Source organism: Notothenia coriiceps, unplaced genomic scaffold, assembly GCF_000735185.1.
Source record: "Notothenia coriiceps isolate Sejong01 unplaced genomic scaffold, NC01 NC01_scaffold00022840, whole genome shotgun sequence".
In the NCBI taxonomy this organism is placed as follows: domain Eukaryota; kingdom Metazoa; phylum Chordata; class Actinopteri; order Perciformes; family Nototheniidae; genus Notothenia; species Notothenia coriiceps.
In genome coordinates this window covers 134519-145571 of record NW_011355541.1, presented here as the reverse complement: position 1 = coordinate 145571, position 11053 = coordinate 134519, and the positions used below count along the sequence as shown (strand labels likewise).

Sequence of the window (11053 nt, the reverse complement as noted above, 5' to 3'; positions counted from 1 at the left end):
TCGCTCATCACTCATTCGGCCCGAGGGTTAACGAGAGTGTGGTGAAGCCCACCCTCGGGTATATTACCTAAGTGGGGGTTCATGTACCCCCAATGTGACCAGTGAGCATGTTCCGCCGCCGTGGCCCTCGAACGCAGCGGAATTTGCTATGTCCAGCCGCGTGCGTTACGCCACTTACTATGGACAGGATCAAAAAGAGTTTCGTCATAATGACCAACTCTTGGTCTGGGATAACCCTCAGAAGTGCAAGCCTGTACTAATGCAACGGCTCGCTCACTGGATTGTGGAGCAATTGCTTTGGCTTATACGAGTCAGGGTCTGCAGGCACCTTCGGGTTTGCGTTCTCATTCGACTCGTGGTCTGGCTACATCCTGGGCTTTGTTCAGGGGTGTTTCCATCCAAGACATTTGTGCAGCAGCGAGCTGGTCCTCGCCGCTCACTTTTGTCCGCTTTTACAGATTAGACGTCTCTGCTCCCAGTGTGGCCCATGCAGTGCTGGGCCTCCTGCTGAGTTAGAGCTCTAACTGTTAAGTTCTGGTTGGTCTTGGTGACTTTCGAGATAAGCTCGTCTGGCAATACGGGAGCTACAATATCCCATAGTGAGACATCGAACGGAGTGTTATGAATGAGAACTATAGGTTACTTACGTAACCCCAGTTCTCAGAGTAACATGAAGTGAGATGTCTCACCAGACGGCCCTCCTTGCTATGGTGAAGCGAGAAGAGGTGCTTATTTTGAATGACGCATGCGGCGTAGCGCAAGCTACTTATAGGGGGTGGATTCCCTGACGCTGACGTCAAGATCACCAGCCAATCAGGATTGGCGTAATGAGATTGATGCTTCTGTTTGCTCCGCGATGAGGCGCATCCCATAGTGAGACATCTCACTTCATGTTACTCTGAGAACTGGGGTTACGTAAGTAACCTATAGGTTTCATTGAGTTATATAATGACTCGTTCAAGCTTTCAGTAAATATAAGATTTGGGCAAAGGATTATTATATCGTTATCATAAACTATTCAAATGTAATCTTGTATTTGGTGAGAAACTTGAATTAAAACAGTTGTTTGAAGGACAGCCTTATAAAATAAATAAATATATATTTAAAACATATATTAGTGAAGGAATAATGAGCTTTAATATGAGCAATATAACAATGGCAGGTATGTAGAATGTCACTTGTTTTTTGGGTTATCAAGAATAATAGAATTGCACTTGTATAGGTATCAACATTCATGAGTTTGTAGGGAAAAGTTATTCTTTAAAAACAAAAAACACATCCACTTAGATACATTCTATATATCAAATACAAGTGTGTCTACATGGGTAATAGGTTTAAGAACAACATTGTTTATCTTGAATCCAGGACTTAAATGTGCCCGGTTTTTTATTCATTTGGTAGACTCCATAGTTTTGTGTTTTTTGACGACTTGCCTGAAATGTAGGAATTGACTGCCCAATATGAGGACAAATACATGTAGAATATGCAAATGTTCTGCTATGTATCATAGGATTACACCACCAACACAGCACGACGTAATGCATTGTGCGGTTTATTCCTGACTCCTTTTTTGTACTCCTACACCTACACCTACTGCGGGGTCTTTTTTCTCCGGAGGGCCAGGACTCGTCTGGAGCGTGGTGCTGCTGCGCGGGGGAACATTGTCTTTTTTATTTATTTTTGCCTAATGTCTCTGGAATCTTGAATAATAATCATCCCGAGCACATACCGCTTTAATACTGTCAGTCTTAGTCACATTATGTAAGCTTTGGCTGTGTTTTTGTGCGCCGGTGCCACATGGATGGATCACAGGAGACTAGTAGCTGATCTGGATGAAGTCTAAAAGCTTTCGGTAACCTCCAAACTAATGCATGGCAACACCTTCTAACAGGCGTTCATGATTAGTTTACTAGGAGATTACATGACATTTGACAGCAGGAGTCTCAGGGGTATCGGGTATTATTATGTTTCCAATTATTTTGTTTCTGAAAAGGTTCTTTTTGACAGCTTTTCTCCTTTGCTTTTGTTAAGCAGTAATCAGGACTTTCAACACTCAAATCCCCAGCTCATTTTCTCACAGTAATATGAGTGTTTGTTGCAGTGATGCATTCACTATTACACTCCAATTGTGGGAAGTAGCTAAATACATTTTCTTAGATGCTACATTGGAGGTACTTTACTTCCTTATGGTAAAACAAATCATATATTTTTTTTTAATGCTGCATTTTCGACAAACATTGTAGATTTATATTTTTTAATCCAAAATATTGTCACCACTTATGTTTTCTTCTATTTTGTGTACAAATATTTAAATTAGCCTAATTTGCTACTATCACATTTTAAATACATCATTATCTTGGATGTGATAATTCACCAGGGCAGTATGATGGTTTTATACAACATTTAATCGATATATAAATATTTATTTTGTTCCTTTTTTTAAGTATCAGGGTTATTGTCAATACTGGTATATCACAAACATTCTTTTAATAAAGCATTTATTTATTTGTATTTATTGTTCAACTGTTTATTTTTAGTAAAACAACTCAGTACTTTCTCAAAATATATAATCAATAATAATAAATACATATATTCACATAATAAAAGAAATGAAATACAAATATATAAATAATGTTATTAATAATAATAATAATAATATTAATAAATAATGCTACAAAGCAGGTTAAAATTAATGTTAAAATAATCTCCAAACACTAAAATACAAAGAATACAATATTAATTACACGTTAAAGGAACTGTTTAAAGATGAGTTTGTATATGTAATAATTGAAAATGGATAGGGGCAGTTAAATATATATCCTCATGTATTGCACCAACATTCAAACTTACATTTCTAATATTTTCTCTTCAACTCATAAGAACTGATGTGTTTAGAGTGTCGTATCACATTCACACTGCAGAGGAGAATACTAATCATCTGTGTGTGAGGTAGATCATGATCAGAGTTTTATGATGTGTAACTCCGCCATATTTCACACTTGATTCCACTTTCATGTCGGTATGTTACGTATCTTTTTATTTATCAGTAACTCTCTCATAGATCCACAGTAAATGAAAAACAATGCTTCCTCTGATGCATTTAGGACGTTTAAAAGATACTGAAGGGTAGAGTAAATGCACATTAAAAATAAGAGCTATGGGGGAGACAAAGGGAGAACATTAAAGCATGAAGACATGTCGCAGTAGAGGCACTAAATACAAATATGAACCTAAAACGTTGGGATGTGCTCGAAGACAATTTTTTTTACATTCAAAGTTCCTTTAATGTTTTTTGAATGAAGCTCTGAATGAAGCTCCTTAGCATCATATTTAATGACACTTTGACCCTAAGAAAGAAAGTTATTTTTTATTTTATTTTAAATGTTATTTATGGTGCTGTTGGATTGCTCTGAGACCGCCCCTTTAATACAGGAGCTTGTCTCCATTTGTGTCTGGCAAGAGAGAAAACAAAGGGTTTTTAAGTGCAGTGGACTTGTTTTTGAAAGGACAAATACTCAAAAGAAACGATTGAAGCAGAACATTTTGTTTGATACAAACATGTTATTTCGCAATCAAAGTTAACTTTGAACACTGCTGTAACGTTATCGGCAAAAGTGTAGCCTAAAGGACATAAAGAAGGGCACTTTTTGTGACTTCTGCCACACTCACCGGGTGAATTGAAATGATAAAGCACATTTTGAGGGAAGTGAAAAGCTTTTTTTAAAGACTAACAATGAGTATATAATCAAAGTGGACATATTATGCTAATTTCAGGTTCATATTGGTATTTTTAGTTTTTCTACTGTGACATGTTTCCATGCTTTAATGTTCAAAAAGGTCTTTATTTTTCCCATACTGTTTTATTTATTTTATATTTTATATAATTCTAAAACAGAACGACTATTACAAAAACTCAATTCCCCCTCTGATAAATAAAGTATTTCTGCTTCCATTTTTTTTTAAATTGGCACAATTTCCTATCATTTTAGATAATTGTATTTAATTGTATCCCTTTTTGTAATCACACATTTTGTGACTCCCTACAGGTCCGCCTGTTATTGTCATACCTCCCCAAAGCACCTCTCTCAACAAGTCCCAGAATGCACTGCTGCGGTGCCAGGCAGTGGCCGACCCCCCCAACATGACCTACGTGTGGCAGAAAGGTGGAGAGAACGTCCATCACATCGAGTGAGTGCGCGCTTTACTCTTTGTTCCTGAAACACAGCTTTTTTTTTTATCTCCCCCCTTTGATGTTTAATGCAGGTCCCTCAGCAGGCGGAGGAAAACGTTACCTTTGTGAGCTTTCTGTTTTATTCTCTTAGTTCTACGGGCTCTGCTTGGATCTTTCCATCTAAATCAAATCTCACTTTGCGCTTTTGGTGGAAAATTTGAAAAAATAAAATGTTTCACAGTGAGGGAGGAAAAATGAAATCAACAAAAAGAGGTAGTGGAAATTGTAAATAAACAAAGGACGTGCGGTAAAATGAGTCTCATTAACTTTCTGAATATGAAGATTTAAAAAATATGTTTATTCCTCTAAAGCAGGGGTGTCAAACTCAATTTCATCGTGGGCCACATTCGCATAAAGGTTGCACTCAAAGGGCCGGTTGTAACTATATATATATATATATATATATANTGTCAGACCAGCAGCATACAGTTTGTAACTGCAGTGTGACATGGATGGCTGCGGGAAACTTCACCCTCTGCCGTGACGCTCGGAAATCCAAGATGTCTTGTTGGATCTGGTATGGTTTGTTTTTTCTAATTCCTCAAACAAAGTCCCACAGAGGGGTCGTTGTTGAGCCCATACTAATCTTTTTACAAACTAATTGATCAAAGTGCTGCAGTCCCTTGGTTCGAGACATATTCACTTTAAAGTCATGATAGAAAAGTTGATGTCTCTCTCTGTATTTTGCATGACAGGATCTTTATAGGGATTGAAGTCAAACTTGTTTGGAGTTGTTGTGACGACAGAATAACTCGCAGTGTTACGAGCTTTTCCCCTCAAAAACAACCGTTGGCAGATTATAGACACTAGCTACAGAGAGCACTAGCCAGATAACAGCTAAGTCTAATTGTGGCAGGTTGTCAAGTTTCTCTCGTTGATTATTGAAATCTGATAAAAACCTGCCAGCGACTCCACACAGTTTGATTCAGGATGTCCATACTACAAATACAGATGATAAGAGACCATACTGTGTACATCATGTGATGCTCTTTTCCTGTTCTCCCTCAGGCATTTTGGTGAGCCACTATCTGCAGTCCATCACACCGGCTCTGGCTATGGGTGGAGAACTGGTGTACCACAGAAGACCTGGGGAGGAAGGGGCCGTCACCTTCCTGTTGGGCAGGTACACAGGTAGATCCCTGCTCTGTCACTCTCTCAATCTTATATTTACCTGTTCATTTAATCACTCTTCTGTCGTGTGATATGGACCAAGTGGTGCCAAATCTAATTTCATTCTTATGTTACCTCTGTGATAGATTCTCAAATCATTTATTTCTCCCCAGGGGACAACTTCATAGCTACATTGACTTTGGGAGGAGGAGGAGCGCATGCTACATACTATCACAAAGCCAATGATCAGGTACCTGAAATTAGTGTGTGTGTGTGTGTGTGTGTGTGTGTGTGTGTGTGTGTGTGTGTGTGTGTGTGTGTGTGTGTGTGTGTGTGTGTGTGTGTGTGTGTGTGTGTGTGTGTGTCATCGTTCATCTCCCAAAACTTCTCAGATGCAGCATTTTGTTTCACATTCAAATTTTCACTTAAAGCATATGTTTTTCAGAAAGCCCACAGTGGGGAAAGTTACGGTCTTCTTTAATCAATCATTATTTGCCCACTGTAATGGTTTCTCCTGATACTGGCCATCAAATGGGTCCCTTCCTAAAGAGATTTCAATATAAGGAAAGGGGGGGGAAATCCTCAGTCTGATTTGAAGCTTAAGCAGTATGAACTAGTGAGTCTCTTCCAAAGGGAATTGTTTTGCTTTGTAACATTTCCCTATTTTGGTTTCTTTTCCCCAACTGCATGTCCAAAGAATCAGTGATGGGGGAATCTGAGGCCGCTCAGAGTGCTGAAGCCTCATTATAGTTTAAACTTGAGAATGCATGTTATGCTTTAAATGAGGCCTTTGGATTTGATCCTCGTCTTCTCTTGCACTGATGGTAGAAACATAATCTGAATAGGCATGTCTGTATTGTTTTACGACAAACATGAAAACATTTCAATCTATTCTCTAACTTCTATCTTCTAATACAGTTGCAGATAGGAGTTGAATTTGAAGCCAACACAAGGATGCAAGAAACCACGGCGTCCTTTGGTTACCAGTTGGACGTTCCCAAAGCTAACTTGCTCTTTAAAGGTAAATAAATCCAGTATTAATACACCCATCGCCACACAAATGAAATGACTATTCATTTAGAAAAGGGCGAAAATAAATATAGATTTTCTCTTTTAAAAAATGTGCTCTTCCTCTCCTCAGGCACGGTTGATAGTAACTGGATGGTTGGGGCTACCCTGGAAAAGAAACTGCTGCCGCTGCCCCTCTCTCTGGCTCTCGGTGCTTTCCTCAACCACCGCAAGAACAAGTTCCAGTGTGGCTTTGGTGTCACCATCGGCTAGCGGTGCGGCGGCGCCTGGAGCCACAGCTTGGACCAGCACAGAGACACACCGGAACCTGGACTAAGTTTTAGAAATTGGATTCAGAGACTCTCTTACACAACTGTGATTTCCCGGGGCAGACAGAGAGACAAAGATAACTACCAAGGAGCCAGAACTGGCCAAGCCATGCCTACATTGTGTAGCACAAATGTCTTTCCTTTTATGGTGTATTCCATATACCCAGAGGCTAGAGCGATGTATAACAGAGGGCATCAGTGATGCATGAGAACATGTGATGTGAAAATCAAAGTGGTTAGACATAATATATTGTGATCATGTAAGATGATTCAAATAAATGTGATTACTTTTTGTAAAAGTGGATGCGTTTGCTTGTAGAAGAACTGGATGCAAAAGGTGACATGAGGCTAATTTTCAGATTCAGATTCTACTTGGGGCTCACTTATAAGATGTTTTACAGGCTTTACTGTCAGCACAAACTTTCTCAAATGGTTTCTCTTACTGTGGGGAGTATGGGATAAAAACACCATTAAACGTAAGCATCATCAGAGAAATATGTTGAAAATATCATGAAAAGTCATACAATAAATGGGGGAAATCATAGTATACAGTATGTCTAAATTATCATGACAAAACTCCTACAATGTCCAAAGTGTATCAAAAAGGTCAGGGTATAGTAAAACAAAAAGTATATAAAAAAATTCACAGCACAGCATTTGGTAAAATACCAAATCAAATGTATAGTATTATAGAATATAGTATTGGAAATATCATGAAAAACGTGATAGAATGTGTCCCATGAAAGGTTTTATTCACACAGTCATTAAAAAGTATTTTATAGCTTACATGAAAGGTCAAGTGTGTTGTTAAAAGTTAATTGTTTGCCATAAAAGTCTTAATATGTCATGCCATAAATCCCGTATTCCATTAAAAACAAAGGTCTTCACAATGGTATAATACTACTTGAGTTATTGAATTATCTCAGGAAAACAGATCATAAAGATAATTTCATGTATAGTAAGCCAAGTGAAAAACAACTCACTGAATAGTATCGGGGGGTATCTTGAGAGACTATCACAGTGCATTGAGCAAGGCATGGGATCCCCACACTTCTCCCTGGGTTCTGTAGAGTAGCTGCCCACTAATCCTGAAAGTAGGTCATATTAAATGCAATTTAACTAGGATTCAAACTAAACCCTCCATTGCCATACAAAATGAAGTCTTTAAAATGTATTAAAATTGTGCTCCTAGCAAGTTAACCAAATCAACTTAAAGTGGACCTATCATGCTATTTTTGAATAATATATTGTAGGACCATACCTATATAAGGCATATTTATACTTTTTATTTTTCAAAATACCAAACAGATCATGCATTTTATCCATTCCTCATTTCGCTCAATTTAACACTGTCTTTGCATGGGCTGATTCTGTGAGAACAGCACCATCTACAGGCCTGGCATATGTACTACAGCGTCTCCAGCGCTTTCGAACGGCAATGTCCGTGGCTGTGTCCTCCTGATTGGTGGAGTTGGCCCAATAGCCGTAGCGCAACTTCTGCGACGACATAAAAATGTTCAAATCTGGATCAGTCTGTATCAGATCCGTTGCAGCCCCTTTTTAAGAGATTTGGGTATGGAGGAAAATAGAGAGGGTTGTGTTTTCTGACACTTGGTGAGTTCCCTGGAACACCGGGGACACATATTCATGTATAAAAGACGTACAAAATTGCATTTTGCATGATAGGTCACCATTAATTTTCTGTAGATCGACTTATCACGAAATAACAACGGTATAAAATGTCAGGCATGGTCTTTCCTTACGTGTTAAAAAACATAATTTGTTCAACTTTAGGCATAAGCATGAAGTATATTCCACAAATATTCCCTCTTTCTATGATGATTTACTTTTCATAATAAACTCTTCCTGTGCCAAGCTTCAAACACAAACCCCCATGAAACTGAGATATCCTTATAAAGCTGTGAGTAATTGCAGAAAAAAGAAACCGAAAGTAGGTTTGACATTTTCAAAGAGCACCTTACTATTTTTAACGTTTAACAAAAGAGCTTTTTATCCCGCTCAACTCAAAGAAGATAATCAGAATAATCCTTGTGCTGTACTCAGCTGTTAACAGCATTATGCGTCAGCTCCAAAAAGCCTCTCAGAAACTTTTCTCGTTGTCAAAATCAGCTGGAGTATTAATCCGAGTGTAACTTGGATGAATTAGTATGTGTGATGGAGAAATGTTCTGGAGGGGAAAGTAATGCAAATGAAGCCCTCCACCTGCTCGACTGACCCGAAACCAGCCACAGCTTTTTAAGAGTGTTCAATTGTCTGGTGGATGAATCCTGAACCGCTCTCCACTCACTCTCGCTGTCACTGAGCACTGCTATTGTCAAACCTCTTCACCAGAGAACATCATTCAGTGCTTCCACAGTTTCAGGCAAGCTACATCCTTTGCTTTTACAGTAACATGATGGACGTTAAATATGATGTGTTACGTGCATTTTTTGGCAAATGCTATATCCTGTTGTCTTCATTAAGTCTGCAGTCATTCGTTATTTTGGCCATTTAGGTTTTTATGGGAGAAAATGCTTTGAATGCAGACACCTTCTCCACAATTAAGAGTAGGCATAAGACTTTCCTTCAGAATCAGAAACAGGTTTATTACCAGGTAGGTTTATATGAGGAATTTGGCTTGACGTCATGGTGCGTACATACAAATAAAACATGAATTAAAGCACAGGTAGGGAACTAGAAAAAATAATAAAAACAATACAAAATATAATAAAAAAATATAACAGTATTTACATTGCAATGGAATGGAATGAAAAAAGGAATAAAATATGAATGAAAATCGGCAGTAATAAAAAAGATAATGCTTAAAGTTAGGGCTGGCTATAGGCTTAGATTGCGGCTTTCACCTTTAATAATATGAATACGCTTTATTTGTATAGGACTTTTCAAGCATCGGGTGCAAAGTACTTTAACAAGGTTCACATCACAATTTAAAACACAACCAGAGATTTATATGCGGCAAACAAAACACATGACTTTTATGGTTATTTGGGTGAAGGTTCAGTCAAAAACTATATTATGATCTGTGATGATGAGAGCACTGAGACTAAATCTCACATGTTAAAAAAATTATAATTGGTTTAATATTATTATAAATAAATTGAAAGTTATATTTTAGAAACAATTTAATAAAAAATGGAGTAAGTAAAAAAGCCAAAGGATTTTGCACTTAAAAAGAATAGGATATGGATTAAAATACAGAATACAATCAGTAAAGTGCTTCAGACAACTACAAGTAGAAATGGGAATATTTGTATTTCAAAATTGATGAACTAATTTTCAAGGGCTGCACATTTTGCCCTGGAGCTTTGGGGGACCAAGGGGTTTATAATATCCACTTCTGTCTAAATAAAACTAATAATCATTGTGTTTTTGTTTGCTTAGCACGATCCCTTCACATAGGAAACATGTACTCTAGTCAGTCAGCGGCCGTTTCTCAATCTCGAGGAAACTGGCTTCCAAGCCAATATTTCAAGGATGCTACGTCATCAAGTGGCGCAGCAGGACCGTTCCAATGTCCAGCATATTTGGAATTCCAACGAGGCCGCGTCCTTGGTTTGGGGGAAATTTCGAGGCTGCACATGGGTAGACTTTGCGTCCTTCAAATCCCCACAATGCTTTGCGCACGGACCAATTTCCCTAAATCTGTGGCGGAAAATTTAAGGTGGGGCCTCTCATATGACGCACACCTGCACACTTGCTAGCCTGTTCCACTCTTCGTTTTCCGACTGCCAGGAAAGATTCTTGCCTAGCTTCTGAAGGAAGTGACTCGGAAGACATGTGCTACAAAGCAAGCGTACTCGCGATTGAGAAACGGCCAGTTACAGTATAGTGAAGCGTCCATGTTTTCTACAGTAGCCCAGAAGGGACAGACTAAAGGGAGCAGGGCTGAAAATGAACGCTGGAAATCTGTGCATTAGTGAAAGAGAAGCAGAGCAAATCAAAGCGCTAACGGGGGCTATTTTAGTGCGAGGGCAGGGTTATAAGGATAAAATCTGAACATGAAATCAATAAGTCACGCTCTTATAGCTGAATACCACACTTTTGAATAAAAATAAAGTGGAAAAAAGCTCTATGATTTGATCATAAATCCTACCACCACTTTCAAGCAAAAACACTGATAATCACAACATCCATGAAAAGGCAGAAAAGAGAACCTTTTATCATCACGCAGTTATTGTCCCCATCTCTAAAAGGAAATATAATGGAGGAAAAAACCTTACCTCACTACGAAAAAGCCACTTTTCTGATCCACCAACAAAACATCTCCATGTTCTAGTTTGTATTGTCGAACACCTCGGATGTGCCTGTAAAAAGTACATCGCTCCACTCGTTCTTTGAATACGCACCACTTCAT

At 38.4% G+C, this 11053-nt stretch overlaps 2 protein-coding genes across 2 annotated transcripts in view; both read left to right on the top strand.

Annotated features, from left to right (window-relative positions):
• The window catches only part of igsf9a (immunoglobulin superfamily, member 9a), a 52568-nt gene that overhangs the window by 17209 nt on the left and 24306 nt on the right, over positions 1-11053 (top strand). The window contains 1 exon segment of the mRNA XM_010781159.1: positions 4047-4188. Coding sequence (XP_010779461.1) covers positions 4047-4188 — 142 coding nt within the window.
• On the top strand, positions 4685-6977 carry LOC104954105 (mitochondrial import receptor subunit TOM40 homolog; the record flags this gene model as incomplete). Its single annotated transcript, XM_010781160.1, has 5 exons — positions 4685-4748; positions 5240-5362; positions 5515-5591; positions 6260-6362; positions 6483-6977. Coding segments are annotated over 5 exons (507 nt in total), but the record flags the coding sequence as incomplete, so codon positions are not given.